At 44.7% G+C, this 21,076-nt stretch overlaps 1 protein-coding gene across 1 annotated transcript in view; it reads right to left on the bottom strand.

The window, feature by feature from the left end:
* Nucleotides 1-21,076, bottom strand: part of LOC139411176 (ryanodine receptor 2-like) — a 338,127-nt gene that overhangs the window by 75,457 nt on the left and 241,594 nt on the right. The window contains exons 74-76 of the mRNA XM_071157129.1: nt 18,713-18,847; nt 18,099-18,211; nt 16,194-16,290 (exon numbers count right to left, since the gene is read on the bottom strand). Coding sequence (XP_071013230.1) covers nt 16,194-16,290; nt 18,099-18,211; nt 18,713-18,847 — 345 coding nt within the window. The remainder of the gene's footprint in view (nt 1-16,193; nt 16,291-18,098; nt 18,212-18,712; nt 18,848-21,076) is intronic.

The raw sequence follows: 21,076 nt of genomic DNA, 5'->3' as shown, positions 1-21,076 counted from the left end.
ATATGAACACTACTCCCTAGAGACCATATGAACACTACTCCCTAGAGACCATATGAACACTACTCCCTAGAGACCATATGAACACTACTCCCTGGAGACCATATGAACACTACTCCCTAGAGACCATATGAACACTACTCCCTAGAGACCATATGAACACTACTCCCTAGAGACCATATGAACACTACTCCCTAGAGACCATATGAACACTACTCCCTAGAGACCATATGAACACTACTCCCTAGAGACCATATGAACACTACTCCCTAGAGACCATATGAACACTACTCCCTAGAGACCATATGAACACTACTCCCTAGAGACCATATGAACACTACTCCCTAGAGACCATATGAACACTACTCCCTAGAGACCATATGAACACTACTCCCTGGAGACCATATGAACACTACTCCCTAGAGACCATATGAACACTACTCCCCTAGAGACCATATGAACACTACTCCCTAGAGACCATATGAACACTACTCCCTAGAGACCATATGAACACTACTCCCTGGAGACCATATGAACACTACTCCCTAGAGACCATATGAACACTACTCCCTGGAGACCATATGAACACTACTCCCTAGAGACCATATGAACACTACTCCCTAGAGACCATATGAACACTACTCCCTAGAGACCATATGAACACTACTCCCTGGAGACCATATGAAGACTACTCCCTGGAGACCATATGAACACTACTCCCTAGAGACTATATGAACACTACTCCCTAGAGACCATATGAACACTACTCCCTGGAGACCATATGAACACTACTCCCTAGAGACTATATGAACACTACTCCCTAGAGACCATATGAACACTACACCCTAGAGACCATATGAACACTACTCCCTAGAGACCATATGAACACTACTCCCTAGAGACCATATGAATACTACTCCCCTAGAGACCATATGAACACTACTCCCCTAGAGACCATATGAACACTACTCCCTAGAGACCATATGAACACTACTCCCTAGAGACCATATGAACACTACTCCCTAGAGACCATATGAACACTACTCCCTGGAGACCATATGAACACTACTCCCTAGAGACCATATGAACACTACTCCCTAGAGACCATATGAACACTACTCCCTAGAGACCATATGAACACTACTCCCTAGAGACCATATGAACACTACTCCCTAGAGACCATATGAACACTACTCCCTAGAGACCAGTGATGAATATGTGAACACTACTCCCTAGAGACCATATGAACACTACTCCCTAGAGACCAGTGATGAATATGTGAACACTACTCCCTAGAGACCATATGAACACTACTCCCTAGAGACCATATGAACACTACTCCCTAGAGACCATATGAACACTACTCCCTGGAGACCATATGAACACTACTCCCTAGAGACCATATGAACACTACTCCCTAGAGACCATATGAACACTACTCCCTAGAGACCATATGAACACTACTCCCTAGAGACCATATGAACACTACTCCCTAGAGACCATATGAACACTACTCCCTAGAGACCATATGAACACTACTCCCTAGAGACCATATGAACACTACTCCCTAGAGACCATATGAACACTACTCCCTAGAGACCATATGAACACTACTCCCAGGAGACCATATGAACACTACTCCCTAGAGACCATATGAACACTACTCCCCTAGAGACCATATGAACACTACTCCCTAGAGACCATATGACCACTACTCCCTAGAGACCATATGAACACTACTCCCTAGAGACCATATGAACACTACTCCCTAGAGACCATATGAACACTACTCCCTAGAGACCATATGAACACTACTCCCTAGAGACCATATGAACACTACTCCCTAGAGACCATATGAACACTACTCCCTAGAGACCATATGAACACTACTCCCTAGAGACCATATGAACACTACTCCCTAGAGACCATATGAACACTACTCCCTAGAGACCATATGAACACTACTCCCTAGAGACCATATGACCACTACTCCCTAGAGACCATATGAACACTACTCCCTAGAGACCATATGAACACTACTCCCTAGAGACCATATGAACACTACTCCCTAGAGACCATGTGAACACTACTCCCTAGAGACCATATGAACACTACTCCCTGGAGACCATATGAACACTACTCCCTAGAGACCATATGAACACTACTCCCCTAGAGACCATATGAACACTACTCCCTAGAGACCATATGAACACTACTCCCTAGAGACCATATGAACACTACTCCCTGGAGACCATATGAACACTACTCCCTAGAGACCATATGAACACTACTCCCTGGAGACCATATGAACACTACTCCCTAGAGACCATATGAACACTACTCCCTAGAGACCATATGAACACTACTCCCTAGAGACCATATTAACACTACTCCCTGGAGACCATATGAAGACTACTCCCTGGAGACCATATGAACACTACCCCCTAGAGACCATATGAACACTACTCCCTAGAGACCATATGAACACTACTCCCTAGAGACCATATGAACACTACTCCCTAGAGACCATATGAACACTACACCCTAGAGACCATATGAACACTACTCCCTAGAGACCATATGAACACTACTCCCTAGAGACCATATGAATACTACTCCCCTAGAGACCATATGAACACTACTCCCCTAGAGACCATATGAACACTACTCCCTAGAGACCAGTGATGAATGTATGAACACTACTCCCTAGAGACCAGAGACCATATGAACACTACTCCCTGGAGACCATATGAACACTACTCCCTAGAGACCATATGAACACTACTCCCTAGAGACCATATGAACACTACTCCCTAGAGACCATATGAACACTACTCCCTAGAGACCATATGAACACTACTCCCTAGAGACCATATGAACACTACTCCCTAGAGACCATATGAACACTACTCCCTAGAGACCAGTGATGAATATGTGAACACTACTCCCTAGAGACCATATGAACACTACTCCCTAGAGACCAGTGATGAATATGTGAACACTACTCCCTAGAGACCATTTGAACACTACTCCCTAGAGACCATATGAACACTACTCCCTAGAGACCATATGAACACTACTCCCTAGAGACCATATGAACACTACTCCCTAGAGACCATATGAACACTACTCCCTAGAGACCATATGAACACTACTCCCTAGAGACCATATGAACACTACTCCATAGAGACCATATGAACACTACTCCCTATAGACTATATGAACACTACTCCCTAGAGACTATATGAACACTACTCCCTAGAGACCAGTGATGAATATGTGAACACTACTCCCTAGAGACCATATGAACACTACTCCCTAGAGACCATATGAACACTACTCCCTAGAGACCATATGAACACTACTCCCTAGAGACCATATGAACACTACTCCCTAGAGACCATATGAACACTACTCCCTAGAGACCATATGAACACTACTCCCTAGAGACCATATGAACACTACTCCCTGGAGACCATATGAACACTACTCCCTAGAGACCATATGAACACTACTCCCTAGAGACCATATGAACACTACTCCCTAGAGACCATATGAACACTACTCCCTGGAGACCATATGAACACTACTCCTTGGAGACCATATGAACACTACTTCCTAGAGACCATATGAACACTACTCCCTAGAGACCATATGAACACTACTCCCTGGAGACCATATGAACACTACTCCCTAGAGACCATATGAACACTACTCCCTAGAGACCATATGAACACTACTCCCTAGAGACCAGTGATGAATATGTGAACACTACTCCCTAGAGACCATATGAACACTACTCCCTAGAGACCATATGAACACTACTCCCTAGAGACCATATGAACACTACTCCCTAGAGACCATATGAACACTACTCCCTGGAGACCATATGAACACTACTCCCTAGAGACCATATGAACACTACTCCCTAGAGACCATATGAACACTACTCCCTAGAGACCATATGAACACTACTCCCTGGAGACCATATGAACACTACTCCCTAGAGACCATATGAAAACTACTCCCTAGAGACCATATGAACACTACTCCCTGGAGACCATATGAACACTACTCCCTAGAGACCATATGAACACTACTCCCTAGAGACCATATGAACACTACTCCCTAGAGACCATATGAACACTACTCCCTAGAGACCATATGAACACTACTCCCTAGAGACCATATGAACACTACTCCCTGGAGACCATATGAACACTACTCCCTAGAGACCATATGAACACTACTCCCTAGAGACCATATGAACACTACTCCCTAGAGACCATATGAACACTACTCCCTAGAGACCATATGAACACTACTCCCTAGAGACCATATGAACACTACTCCCTAGAGACCATATGAACACTACTCCCTAGAGACCATATGAACACTACTCCCTAGAGACCATATGAACACTACTCCCTAGAGACCATATGAACACTACTCCATAGAGACCATATGAACACTACTCCCTAGAGACCATATGAACACTACTCCCTAGAGACCATATGAACACTACTCCCTAGAGACCATATGAACACTACTCCCTAGAGACCATATGAACACTACTCCCTAGAGACCATATGAACACTACTCCCTAGAGACCATATGAACACTACTCCCTAGAGACCATATGAACACTACTCCCTAGAGACCATATGAACACTACTCCCTAGAGACCATATGAACACTACTCCCTAGAGAACATATGAACACTACTCCCTAGAGACCATATGAACACTACTCCCTAGAGACCATATGAACACTACTCCCTAGAGACCATATGAACACTACTCCCTAGAGACCAGTGATGAATATATGAACACTACTCCCTAGAGACCATATGAACACTACTCCCTAGAGACCATATGAACACTACTCCCTAGAGACCATATGAACACTACTCCCTAGAGACCATATGAACACTACTCCATAGAGACCATATGAACACTACTCCCTAGAGACTATATGAACACTACTCCCTAGAGACTATATGAACACTACTCCCTAGAGACCAGTGATGAATATGTGAACACTACTCCCTAGAGACCATATGAACACTACTCCCTAGAGACCATATGAACACTACTCCCTAGAGACCATATGAACACTACTCCCTAGAGACCATATGAACACTACTCCCTAGAGACCATATGAACACTACTCCCTAGAGACCATATGAACACTACTCCCTAGAGACCATATGAACACTACTCCCTAGAGACCATATGAACACTACTCCCTGGAGACCATATGAACACTACTCCCTAGAGACCATATGAACACTACTCCCTAGAGACCATATGAACACTACTCCCTAGAGACCATATGAACACTACTCCCTGGAGACCATATGAACACTACTCCTTGGAGACCATATGAACACTACTTCCTAGAGACCATATGAACACTACTCCCTAGAGACCATATGAACACTACTCCCTAGAGACCATATGAACACTACTCCCTAGAGACCATATGAACACTACTCCCTGGAGACCATATGAACACTACTCCCTGGAGACCATATGAACACTACTCCTTGGAGACCATATGAACACTACTTCCTAGAGACCATATGAACACTACTCCCTAGAGACCATATGAACACTACTCCCTGGAGACCATATGAACACTACTCCCTAGAGACCATATGAACACTACTCCCTAGAGACCATATGAACACTACTCCCTAGAGACCATATGAACACTACTCCCTAGAGACCAGTGATGAATATGTGAACACTACTCCCTAGAGACCATATGAACACTACTCCCTAGAGACCATATGAACACTACTCCCTAGAGACCATATGAACACTACTCCCTAGAGACCATATGAACACTACTCCCTGGAGACCATATGAACACTACTCCCTAGAGACCATATGAACACTACTCCCTAGAGACCATATGAACACTACTCCCTAGAGACCATATGAACACTACTCCCTGGAGACCATATGAACACTACTCCCTAGAGACCATATGAAAACTACTCCCTAGAGACCATATGAACACTACTCCCTGGAGACCATATGAACACTACTCCCTAGAGACCATATGAACACTACTCCCTAGAGACCATATGAACACTACTCCCTAGAGACCATATGAACACTACTCCCTAGAGACCATATGAACACTACTCCCTAGAGACCATATGAACACTACTCCCTGGAGACCATATGAACACTACTCCCTAGAGACCATATGAACACTACTCCCTAGAGACCATATGAACACTACTCCCTAGAGACCATATGAACACTACTCCCTAGAGACCATATGAACACTACTCCCTAGAGACCATATGAACACTACTCCCTAGAGACCATATGAACACTACTCCCTAGAGACCATATGAACACTACTCCCTAGAGACCATATGAACACTACTCCCTAGAGACCATATGAACACTACTCCATAGAGACCATATGAACACTACTCCCTAGAGACCATATGAACACTACTCCCTAGAGACCATATGAACACTACTCCCTAGAGACCATATGAACACTACTCCCTAGAGACCATATGAACACTACTCCCTAGAGACCATATGAACACTACTCCCTAGAGACCATATGAACACTACTCCCTAGAGACCATATGAACACTACTCCCTAGAGACCATATGAACACTACTCCCTAGAGACCATATGAACACTACTCCCTAGAGAACATATGAACACTACTCCCTAGAGACCATATGAACACTACTCCCTAGAGACCATATGAACACTACTCCCTAGAGACCATATGAACACTACTCCCTAGAGACCAGTGATGAATATATGAACACTACTCCCTAGAGACCATATGAACACTACTCCCTAGAGACCATATGAACACTACTCCCTAGAGACCATATGAACACTACTCCCTAGAGACCATATGAACACTACTCCATAGAGACCATATGAACACTACTCCCTAGAGACTATATGAACACTACTCCCTAGAGACTATATGAACACTACTCCCTAGAGACCAGTGATGAATATGTGAACACTACTCCCTAGAGACCATATGAACACTACTCCCTAGAGACCATATGAACACTACTCCCTAGAGACCATATGAACACTACTCCCTAGAGACCATATGAACACTACTCCCTAGAGACCATATGAACACTACTCCCTAGAGACCATATGAACACTACTCCCTAGAGACCATATGAACACTACTCCCTAGAGACCATATGAACACTACTCCCTGGAGACCATATGAACACTACTCCCTAGAGACCATATGAACACTACTCCCTAGAGACCATATGAACACTACTCCCTAGAGACCATATGAACACTACTCCCTGGAGACCATATGAACACTACTCCTTGGAGACCATATGAACACTACTTCCTAGAGACCATATGAACACTACTCCCTAGAGACCATATGAACACTACTCCCTAGAGACCATATGAACACTACTCCATGGAGACCATATGAACACTACTCCCTAGAGACCATATGAACACTACTCCCTAGAGACCATATGAACACTACTCCCTAGAGACCATATGAACACTACTCCCTAGTGACCATATGAACACTACTCCCTAGAGACCATATGAACACTACTCCCTAGAGACCAGTGATGAATATGTGAACACTACTCCCTAGAAACCATATGAACACTACTCCCTAGAGACCAGTGATGAATATGTGAACACTACTCCCTAGAGACCATATGAACACTACTCCGTAGAGACCATATGAACACTACTCCCTAGAGACCATATGAACACTACTCCCTAGAGACCATATGAACACTACTCCCTAGAGACCATATGAACACTACTCCCTAGAGACCATATGAACACTACTCCCTAGAGACCATATGAACACTACTCCCTAGAGACCATATGAACACTACTCCCTAGAGACCATATGAACACTACTCCCTAGAGACCATATGAACACTACTCCCTGGAGACCATATGAACACTACTCCTTGGAGACCATATGAACACTACTTCCTAGAGACCATATGAACACTACTCCCTAGAGACCATATGAACACTACTCCCTGGAGACCATATGAACACTACTCCCTAGAGACCATATGAACACTACTCCCTAGAGACCATATGAACACTACTCCCTAGAGACCATATGAACACTACTCCCCTAGAGACCATATGAACACTACTCCCTAGAGACCATATGAACACTACTCCCTAGAGACCATATGAACACTACTCCCTAGAGACCATATGAACACTACTCCCTAGAGACCATATGAACACTACTCCCTAGAGACCATATGAACACTACTCCTTGGAGACCATATGAACACTACTCCCTAGAGACCAGTGATGAATATATGAACACTCCTCCCTAGAGACCATATGAACACTACTCCCTAGAGACCATATGAACACTACTCCCTAGAGACCATATGAACACTACTCCCTAGAGACCATATGAACACTACTCCTTGGAGACCATATGAACACTACTCCCTAGAGACCATATGAACACTACTCCTTGGAGACCATATGAACACTACTCCCTGGAGACCATATGAACACTACTCCCTAGAGACCAGTGATGAATATGTGAACACTACTCCCTAGAGACCATATGAACACTACTCCCTAGAGACCATATGAACACTACTCCCTAGAGACCATATGAACACTACTCCCTAGAGACCATATGAACACTACTCCCTGGAAACCATATGAAAACTACTCCCTGGAGACCATATGAACACTACTCCCTAGAGACCATATGAACACTACTCCCTAGAGACCATATGAACACTACTCCCTGGAGACCATATGAACACTACTCCCTAGAGACCAGTGATGAATATGTGAACACTACTCCCTAGAGACCATATGAACACTACTCCCTAGAGACCATATGAACACTACTCCCTAGAGACCATATGAACACTACTCCCCTAGAGACCATATGAACACTACTCCCTAGAGACCATATGACCACTACTCCCTAGAGACCATATGAACACTACTCCCTGGAGACCATATGAACACTACTCCCTAGAGACCATATGAACACTACTCCCTAGAGACCATATGAACACTACTCCCTAGAGACTATATGAACACTACTCCCTGGAGACCATATGAACACTACTCCCTAGAGACCATATGAACACTACTCCCTAGAGACCATATGAACACTACTCCCTAGAGACCATATGAACACTACTCCCTAGAGACCATATGAACACTACTCCCTAGAGACCATATGAACACTACTCCCTAGAGACCATATGAACACTACTCCCTAGAGACCATATGAACACTACTCCCTAGAGACCATATGAACACTACTCCCTAGAGACCAGTGATGAATATGTGAACACTACTCCCTAGAGACCATATGAACACTACTCCCTAGAGACCAGTGATGAATATGTGAACACTACTCCCTAGAGACCATATGAACACTACTCCCTAGAGACCATATGAACACTACTCCCTAGAGACCATATGAACACTACTCCCTAGAGACCATATGAACACTACTCCCTAGAGACCATATGAACACTACTCCCTAGAGACCATATGAACACTACTCCCTAGAGACCATATGAACACTACTCCCTAGAGACCATATGAACACTATTCCCTAGAGACCATATGAACACTACTCCCTAGAGACCATATGAACACTACTCCCTAGAGACCATATGAACACTACTCCCTAGAGACCATATGAACACTACTCCCTAGAGAACATATGAACACTACTCCCTAGAGACCATATGAACACTACTCCCTAGAGACCATATGAACACTACTCCCTAGAGACCATATGAACACTACTCCCTAGAGACCATATGAACACTACTCCCTAGAGACCATATGAACACTACTCCCTAGAGACCATATGAACACTACTCCCTAGAGACCATATGAACACTACTCCCTAGAGACCATATGAACACTACTCCCTAGAGACCATATGAACACTACTCCCTAGAGACCATATGAACACTACTCCCTAGAGACCATATGAACACTACTCCCTGGAGACCATATGAACACTACTCCCTAGAGACCATATGAACACTACTCCCTAGAGACCATATGAACACTACTCCCTAGAGACCATATGAACACTACTCCCTAGAGACCATATGAACACTACTCCCTAGAGACCATATGAACACTACTCCCTGGAGACCATATGAACACTACTCCCTAGAGACCATATGAACACTACTCCCTAGAGACCATATGAACACTACTCCCTAGAGACCATATGAACACTACTCCCTAGAGACCATATGAACACTACTCCCTAGAGACTATATGAACACTACTCCCTAGAGACCATATGAACACTACTCCTTGGAGACCATATGAACACTACTCCCTAGAGACCATATGAACACTACTCCCTAGAGACCATATGAACACTACTCCCTAGAGACCATATGAACACTACTCCCTGGAGACCATATGAACACTACTCCCTAGAGACCATATGAACACTACTCCCTAGAGACCATATGAACACTACTCCCTAGAGACCATATGAACACTACTCCCTAGAGACCATATGAACACTACTCCCTAGAGACCATATGAACACTACTCCCTAGAGACCATATGAACACTACTCCCAGGAGACCATATGAACACTACTCCCTAGAGACCATATGAACACTACTCCCTAGAGACCATATGAACACTACTCCCTAGAGACCATATGAACACTACTCCCTAGAGACCATATGAACACTACTCCCTAGAGACCATATGAACACTACTCCCTAGAGACCATATGAACACTACTCCCAGGAGACCATATGAACACTACTCCCTAGAGACCATATGAACACTACTCCCTAGAGACCATATGAACACTACTCCCAGGAGACCATATGAACACTACTCCCTAGAGACCATATGAACACTACTCCCTAGAGAACATATGAACACTACTCCCTGGAGACCATATGAACACTACTCCCTAGAGACCATATGAACACTACTCCCCAAGAGACCATATGAACACTACTCCTTGGAGACCATATGAACACTACTCCCTAGAGACCATATGAACACTACTCCCTAGAGACCATATGAACACTACTCCCCAAGAGACTATATGAACACTACTCCCTAGAGACCATATGAACACTACTCCCTAGAGACCATATGAACACTACTCCCTAGAGACCATATGAACACTACTCCCTAGAGACCATATGAACACTACTCCCTAGAGACCATATGAACACTACTCCCTAGAGACCATATGAACACTACTCCCTAGAGAACATATGAACACTACTCCCAGGAGACCATATGAACACTACTCCCTAGAGACCATATGAACACTACTCCCTGGAGACCATATGAACACTACTCCTTGGAGACCATATGAACACTACTTCCTAGAGACCATATGAACACTACTCCCTAGAGACCATATGAACACTACTCCCTGGAGACCATATGAACACTACTCCCTAGAGACCATATGAACACTACTCCCTAGAGACCATATGAACACTACTCCCTAGAGACCATATGAACACTACTCCCTGGAGACCATATGAATACTACTCCCTAGAGACCATATGAACACTACTCCCTAGAGACCATATGAACACTACTCCCCTAGAGACCATATGAACACTACTCCCTAGAGACCATATGAACACTACTCCCTGGAGACCATATGAACACTACTCCCTAGAGACCATATGAACACTACTCCCCTAGAGACCATATGAACACTACTCCCTAGAGACCATATGAACACTACTCCCCTAGAGACCATATGAACACTACTCCCTAGAGACCATATGAACACTACTCCATAGAGACCAGTGATGAATATATGAACACTCCTCCCTAGAGACTATATGAACACTACTCCCTAGAGACCATATGAACACTACTCCCTAGAGACTATATGAACACTACTCCCTAGAGACCATATGAACACTACTCCCTAGAGACCATATGAACACTACTCCCTAGAGACCATATGAACACTACTCCCTAGAGACCATATGAACACTACTCCCTGGAGACCATATGAACACTACTCCCTAGAGACCATATGAACACTACTCCCCTGGAGACCATATGAACACTACTCCCTAGAGACCATATGAACACTACTCCCCTGGAGACCATATGAACACTACTCCCTAGAGACCATATGAACACTACTCCCTAGAGACCATATGAACACTACTCCCTAGAGACCATATGAACACTACTCCCTGGAGACCATATGAACACTACTCCCTAGAGACCATATGAACACTACTCCCTAGAGACCATATGAACACTACTCCCTAGAGACCATATGAACACTACTCCCTAGAGACCATATGAACACTACTCCCTAGAGACTATATGAACACTACTCCCTAGAGACCATATGAACACTACTCCTTGGAGACCATATGAACACTACTCCCTAGAGACCATATGAACACTACTCCCTAGAGACCATATGAACACTACTCCCTAGAGACCATATGAACACTACTCCCTGGAGACCATATGAACACTACTCCCTAGAGACCATATGAACACTACTCCCTAGAGACCATATGAACACTACTCCCAGGAGACCATATGAACACTACTCCCTAGAGACCATATGAACACTACTCCCTAGAGACCATATGAACACTACTCCCTAGAGACCATATGAACACTACTCCCTAGAGACCATATGAACACTACTCCCTAGAGACCATATGAACACTACTCCCTAGAGACCATATGAACACTACTCCCAGGAGACCATATGAACACTACTCCCTAGAGACCATATGAACACTACTCCCTAGAGACCAGTGATGAATATATGAACACTACTCCCTGGAGACCATATGAACACTACTCCCTAGAGACCATATGAACACTACTCCCAGGAGACCATATGAACACTACTCCCTAGAGACCATATGAACACTACTCCCAGGAGACCATATGAACACTACTCCCTAGAGACCATATGAACACTACTCCCTAGAGACCAGTGATGAATATGTGAACACTACTCCCTGGAGACCATATGAACACTACTCCCTAGAGACCATATGAACACTACTCCCTAGAGACCATATGAACACTACTCCCAGGAGACCATATGAACACTACTCCCTAGAGACCATATGAACACTACTCCCTAGAGACCATATGAACACTACTCCCTAGAGACCATATGAACACTACTCCCTAGAGACCATATGAACACTACTCCCTAGAGACCATATGAACACTACTCCCTAGAGACCATATGAACACTACTCCCAGGAGACCATATGAACACTACTCCCTAGAGACCATATGAACACTACTCCCTAGAGACCATATGAACACTACTCCCAGGAGACCATATGAACACTACTCCCTAGAGACCATATGAACACTACTCCCTAGAGAACATATGAACACTACTCCCTGGAGACCATATGAACACTACTCCCTAGAGACCATATGAACACTACTCCCCAAGAGACCATATGAACACTACTCCTTGGAGACCATATGAACACTACTCCCTAGAGACCATATGAACACTACTCCCTGGAGACCATATGAACACTACTCCCTAGAGACCATATGAACACTACTCCTTGGAGACCATATGAACACTACTCCCTAGAGACCATATGAACACTACTCCCTAGAGACCATATGAACACTACTCCCTAGAGACCATATGAACACTACTCCCTAGAGACCATATGAACACTACTCCCTGGAGACCATATGAACACTACTCCCTAGAGACCATATGAACACTACTCCCTGGAGACCATATGAACACTACTCCCTAGAGACCATATGAACACTACTCCCCAAGAGACTATATGAACACTACTCCCTAGAGACCATATGAACACTACTCCCTAGAGACCATATGAACACTACTCCCTAGAGACCATATGAACACTACTCCCTAGAGACCATATGAACACTACTCCCTAGAGACCATATGAACACTACTCCCTAGAGACCATATGAACACTACTCCCTAGAGACCATATGAACACTACTCCCTAGAGACCATATGAACACTACTCCCAGGAGACCATATGAACACTACTCCCTAGAGACCATATGAACACTACTCCCTAGAGACCATATGAACACTACTCCCTAGAGACCATATGAACACTACTCCCTAGAGACCATATGAACACTACTCCCAGGAGACCATATGAACACTACTCCCTAGAGACCATATGAACACTACTCCCTAGAGACCATATGAACACTACTCCCTAGAGACCAGTGATGAATATGTGAACACTACTCCCTAGAGACCATATGAACACTACTCCCCTAGAGACCATATGAACACTACTCCCTGGAGACCATATGAACACTACTCCCCTAGAGACCATATGAACACTACTCCCTGGAGACCATATGAACACTACTCCCCTAGAGACCATATGAACACTACTCCCTGGAGACCATATGAACACTACTCCCTAGAGACCATATGAACACTACTCCCTAGAGACCATATGAACACTACTCCCTAGAGACCATATGAACACTACTCCCTAGAGACCAGTGATGAATATATGAACACTACTCCCTAGAGACTATATGAACACTACTCCCTAGAGACCATATGAACACTACTCCCTAGAGACCATATGAACACTACTCCCTGGAGACCATATGAACACTACTCCCTAGAGACCATATGAACACTACTCCCTAGAGACCATATGAACACTAGTTAATTCCAGGTAACTCTCTCTGGTCTCCTCCACATAGTTCATTCCAGGTAACTCTCTCTAGTCTCCTCCACATGGTTCATTCCAGGTAACTCTCTCTAGTCTCCTCCACATAGTTCATTCCAGGTAACTCTCTCTAGTCTCCTCCACATAGTTCATTCCAGGTAACTCTCTTTAGTCTCCTCCACATAGTTCATTCCAGATAACTCTCTCTAGTCTCCTCCACATAGTTCATTCCAGATAACTCTCTCTAGTCTCCTCCACATAGTTCATTCCAGGTAACTCTCTCTAGTCTCCTCCACATAGTTCATTCCAGGTAACTCTCTCTAGTCTCCTCCACATAGTTCATTCCAGATAACTCTCTCTAGTCTCCTCCACATAGTTCATTCCAGATAACTCTCTCTAGTCTCCTCCACATAGTTCATTCCAGGTAACTCTCTCTAGTCTCCTCCACATAGTTCATTCCAGGTAACTCTCTCTAGTCTCCTCCACATAGTTCATTCCAGGTAACTCTCTCTAGTCTCCTCCACATAGTTCATTCCAGGTAACTCTCTCTAGTCTCCTCCACATAGTTCACTCCAGGTAACTCTCTCTAGTCTCCTCCACATAGTTCATTCCAGGTAACTCTCTCTAGTCTCCTCCACATAGTTCATTCCAGGTAACTCTCTCTAGTCTCCTCCACATAGTTCATTCCAGGTAACTCTCTCTAGTCTCCTCCACATAGTTCATTCCAGGTAACTCTCTCTAGTCTCCTCCACATAGTTCATTCCAGATAACTCTCTCTAGTCTCCTCCACATAGTTCATTCCAGATAACTCTCTCTAGTCTCCTCCACATAGTTCATTCCAGGTAACTCTCTCTAGTCTCCTCCACATAGTTCATTCCAGGTAACTCTCTCTAGTCTCCTCCACATAGTTAATTCCAGATAACTCTCTCTAGTCTCCTCCACATAGTTCATTCCAGGTAACTCTCTCTAGTCTCCTCCACATAGTTCATTCCTTCCCTCCGGTGCATTGAGAGGAAATTCTCAGAAACGTTATCTGAAAGGAATGCATCGTTGACTGCTTTTGTTTGTTTCTTTGTGCTTTCAGAAAAAAAAGAGAAATCACTTCGCCCACAATGAATGCTGGGTATTGGAGCCTGGTTAATCCAATCATGACTTCATTTCAAACCGAGAGTTCTATGTCTGTGTGGCTGTGCTCAGAATATCAAATGGATGCTCCGCGAACAACATGAGGACGTGGTTTGTGTGCAGGCAGGAACATAGCATCAACACAACAACATGTCATTAGAAACATATTGTAACGAGACACAGGCATTCCCTGCTGTGTGATTTCCCACACAGTGTTCCTGAATTCACACTTTAAATGGAGTAACACTTACAGTCTGGTCCTCTATGAGCTTATCAATGGAGGAACACTTACAGTCTGGTTGACTATGAGCTTATCAATGGAGGAACACTTACAGCCAAGTCCTCTATGAGCTTATCCTCAAAGTAGTGCTCCTCAGTCTCAATCCAGGACTTCTCATATCCCTGTAGAAACAGGTTGACCGCCCGGTGCCTGGTGGGAGACAGAGAGAAGTCATCAGAGGTGAATGGATGAATGAGAGAGAGAGAGAGAAGTCTGTCCTGGACAGGAAGTAGTAGTTGGACAGTGATCCTTTATAAAACTGCACAGAACATGGTTTTCTGAAGATGTACTGCTGAGGCCCGTTGATTCACCAGGAGATGACAGGAATATGTTCATTTACATGTGGGGGTGGAGCAGGGTGAAAGAGAGGGCTAGTTAGGTAAGTCAAGAGGAGACATGTTTACCTGGGTAAGTTAGGGTTAGGGCTAGTTAGGTAAGGCACGTGGAGACATGTTTACCTGGGTAAGTTAGGGTTAGGGCTAGTTAGGTAAGGCACGTGGAGACATGTTTACCTGGGTTAGTTAGGGTTAGGGCTAGTTAGGTAAGGCACGTGGAGACATGTTTACCTGGGTTAGTTAGGGTTAGTTAGGTAAGGCAAGAGGAGCCATGTTTACCTGGGTTAGTTAGGGTTAGTTAGGTAAGGCAAGAGGAGCCATGTTTACCTGGGTTAGTTAGGGTTAGTTAGGTAAGGCAAGAGGAGACATGTTTACCTGGGTAGGTTATACAGGGGAGCCATGTTTACCTGGGTAGGTTATACAGGGGAGCCATGTTTACCTGGGTAGGTTATACAGGGGAGCCATGTTTACCTGGGTAGGTTATACAGGGGAGCCATGTTTACCTGGGTAGGTTATACAGGGGAGCCATGTTTACCTGGGTAGGTTATACAGTGGAGCCATGTTTACCTGGGTAGGTTATACAGGGGAGACATGTTTACCTGGGTAGGTTATACAGGGGAGCCATGTTTACCTGGGTAGGTTATACAGGGGAGCCATGTTTACCTGGGTAGGTTATACAGTGGAGCCATGTTTACCTGGGTAGGTTATACAGGGGAGCCATGTTTACCTGGGTAGGTTATACAGGGGAGCCATGTTTACCTGGGTAGGTTATACATGGGAGCCATGTTTACCTGGGTAGGTTATACAGGGGAGCCATGTTTACCTGGGTAGGTTATACAGGGGAGCCATGTTTACCTGGGTAGGTTATACAGGGGAGCCATGTTTACCTGGGTAGGTTATACAGGGGAGCCATGTTTACCTGGGTAGGTTATACAGTGGAGCCATGTTTACCTGGGTAGGTTATACAGGGGAGCCATGTTTACCTGGGTAGGTTATACAGGGGAGCCATGTTTACCTGGGTAGGTTATATATGGGAGCCATGTTTACCTGGGTAGGTTATACAGGGGAGCCATGTTTACCTGGGTAGGTTATACAGGGGAGACATGTTTACCTGGGTAGGTTATACAGGGGAGCCATGTTTACCTGGGTAGGTTATACAGTGGAGCCATGTTTACCTGGGTAGGTTATACAGGGGAGCCATGTTTACCTGGGTAGGTTATACAGGGGAGCCATGTTTACCTGGGTAGGTTATACAGGGGAGCCATGTTTACCTGGGTAGGTTATACAGTGGAGCCATGTTTACCTGGGTAGGTTATACAGGGGAGCCATGTTTACCTGGGTAGGTTATACAGTGGAGCCATGTTTACCTGGGTAGGTTATACAGGGGAGCCATGTTTACCTGGGTAGGTTATATATGGGAGCCATGTTTACCTGGGTAGGTTATACAGGGGAGCCATGTTTACCTGGGTAGGTTATACAGGGGAGACATGTTTACCTGGGTAGGTTATACAGGGGAGCCATGTTTACCTGGGTAGGTTATACAGGGGAGCCATGTTTACCTGGGTAGGTTATACAGGGGAGCCATGTTTACCTGGGTAGATTATACAGGGGAGCCATGTTTACCTGGGTAGGTTATACAGGGGAGCCATTCTGAAACAGGCCACTACAGCCCTCTTCCTCTGTTTAGAGAGCAGCTTGTGCCACACAGCCTTTTTGCTCCTTTGTGGATGTTCCACCTACAGGAAGAGGAAACGGAGAGGCATAACGTTACCGATTCACACAACTCCAACTCATTTCTAACAGGACTTCAGCAATCTGGGATAACACGCTAGGGGTCAAACTATTTAACTTTTAAATCGCGCATCGGCCACATTGGAAATAAAATGGGACACATTTTCTTGATGAGGATATTTAAACTTCCTGAGATGGAAATGACCCTCAGCCCTGCAGGAAAGGGCACAGCATCATAAAATACCAATGTTGTCCCCAAAAGTACTTTCCTTTGGATTTGTTCTGACATAATAGACGACTTCAGACCCAGGTCACGTTCAATAGGCACCAAACTCAGAAAAACATTTTCCCATGACAAAACGTTTTTAAAATGTGACTATAAACCAAAGAAAACAGGCAGAAAGAGAGACGGACAGCCTGGTTTTCTGTTACTTAACGTTTTGAAAAGGTTTTCCCATTTGCATGGCCCTTAAATGAACACGACCCTGATGTTTCCCAGAACCCACCTGGTCTAGATAGAAGAGGACGTGAGCGATGTCCAGGACTCTCTCTACAGTCTTCTCCGGGTCTGACGTGTCCTCGCTCCTGTTAGGAAGGTCCTTATACAGAGCCATCTGCCAGCGGATAGCAGGGTCCTCCAGCTACACACACACAGAGAGAATACATTATTGGGGTTGAGGAGAAACAGGAGGTTTAAGCATGTCTGAGGTCTAAGCAAGGCTACGTGATTTCACTGTGAGGGTTAAGGTTCGTTAACCTGGTCTCCGTGTTTGGGTTTTCTATCCAACTCCTATAGTCATCGGCATACCAAAAAATAAGAGTTGGCTTTTTCAGCACGAATCAAATCAAATCAAGATGTATTTATACAACACATATCAGACATGGAACGCAACACAATGTGCTTCACAGGAAGAAAAACAACAACAAAAACAATGAAAATAAAACGGAGAACAATAAAACTAAAGAATAACAATAAAAACTGAACGAATGACAAGCACCTTGAGGAAAAGGCTAAGTTAAAAGGTATGTTTTAAGATCTGTTTTAAATATGTCCACAGTTCCCCCCCCCCCCCCCCCCCCCCCTAGGTCCTCGGGCAGGCTATTCCAGAGGCTGGGGGCTTAGTAACTAAAGGCTGCCTCTCCATGCCTCTTGGTCTCCCCCAGGTCTTCAGGCAGGCTATTCCAGAGGCTGGGGGCTTAGTAACTAGAGGCTGGGGGCTTAGTAACTAGAGGCTGGGGGCATAGTAACTACAGGCTGGGGGCTTAGTAACTAGAGGCTGGGGGCATAGTAACTACAGGCTGGGGGCTTAGTAACTACAGGCTGGGGGCTTAGTAACTAGAGGCTCCATGTCTTTTCATCTTAGGCTTTGGGATAGTTAAAAGGCCAGAACCAGAATACCTGAGGGACCGACTGGGTACAGAACTTAAAAGCATGTCTGACATGTATTGGGGGGAACAATCGTGGATGGATTTAAAAACCAATAGAAGAATCTTAAAATGAATTCTAAAACCCACAGGCAGCCAGTGCAGAGACCTTAAAACAGGTGTAATGTGTTCTCTCCATCTGGTCCTGGTCAGTAGCCGCGCTGCAGCAATCTGTATGTTTTGCTGTTGACAAAAGGCTTTCTTGGGTAGACCAGACAGGAGAGCATTTACAGTAGTCAAGCCTGCTTGTAATAAAAGCATGGATGCGTCTCTCTGTATCGGCCTGAGAGAGAAACAGTCACACCTTGGCAATGGTCGTCAGGTGGTAAAAAGCTATTTTGGTCAAATCAAACTAAAACAACAACTAGGTTTTTTTAACCTGGTGTTTTATCTTTATTGCCCGTGAATTAAAACGTGAGGCTATATTCTCTCTCTGTGCTTTGGCTTCAACAATAAGTACCTCGAGCTGGAGGAAGTTGTGAGCCATCCAAGTATTTAAATCACTAATACAGTTTAATAATTTATCCGTGGACATAAAATTATCTGGTGTATCGTCTTCGTAGCAGTGGAGCTTTCTGATAACGGTGCCAAGGGGTAACATATATAAACTGAACAGTGCCAGACTGATAACTCTGCCAAGGGGTAACATATATAAACTGAACAGTACCAGACTGATAACCCTGCCAAGGGGTAACATATATAAACTGAACAGTACCGGACCCAAAACTGAACCTTGTGGAACGCCACGTGATATGTATTATGTTCACCAAGAGTGACAAAAAAACTCTTGACCGGTTAAATCGGTCCTAAACTAATTTAGAACTGGACCAGAGAGGTCAAACTAACCTCTCCTGAACCAGAGAGGTCAAACCAACCTCACCTGAACCAGAGAGGTCAAACCAACCTCACCTGAACCAGAGAGGTCAAACCAACCTCTCCTGAACCGGAGAGGTCAAACCAACCTCTCCTGAACCGGAGAGTTCAAACCAACCTCTCCTGAACCGGAGAGTTCAAACCAACCTCTCCTGAACCGGAGAGGTCAAACCAACCTCTCCTGAACCGGAGAGTTCAAACCAACCTCTCCTGAACCGGAGAGGTCAAACCAACCACTCCTGAACCGGAGAGGTCAAACCAACCTCTCCTAAACCAGAGAGGTCAACCCAACCTCTCCTGAACCGGAGAGGTCAAACCAACCTCTCCTGACCGGAGAGATCAAACCAACCTCTCCTGAACCGGAGAGGTCATACCAACCTCTCCGGAACCGGAGCATCAAACCAACATCTCCTGAACCAGCGAGGTCAAACCACCATCTCCTGAACCAGAGAGGTCAATCCAACCTCTCCAGTCTGCCCAGAAGGAAACCAAGGTCAACAGTGTCGAATGCAACAATTAAGAGTACAAGGACAGAGAGCTGTTTGGCATCTGTGTCGGCTCTAAGATCATTT

Source organism: Oncorhynchus clarkii, chromosome 1 (assembly GCF_045791955.1).
Source record: "Oncorhynchus clarkii lewisi isolate Uvic-CL-2024 chromosome 1, UVic_Ocla_1.0, whole genome shotgun sequence".
Taxonomy (NCBI): domain Eukaryota; kingdom Metazoa; phylum Chordata; class Actinopteri; order Salmoniformes; family Salmonidae; genus Oncorhynchus; species Oncorhynchus clarkii.
Note: the sequence above shows the minus strand (reverse complement) of the source record. Positions and strands in the feature narration are given on the sequence as shown.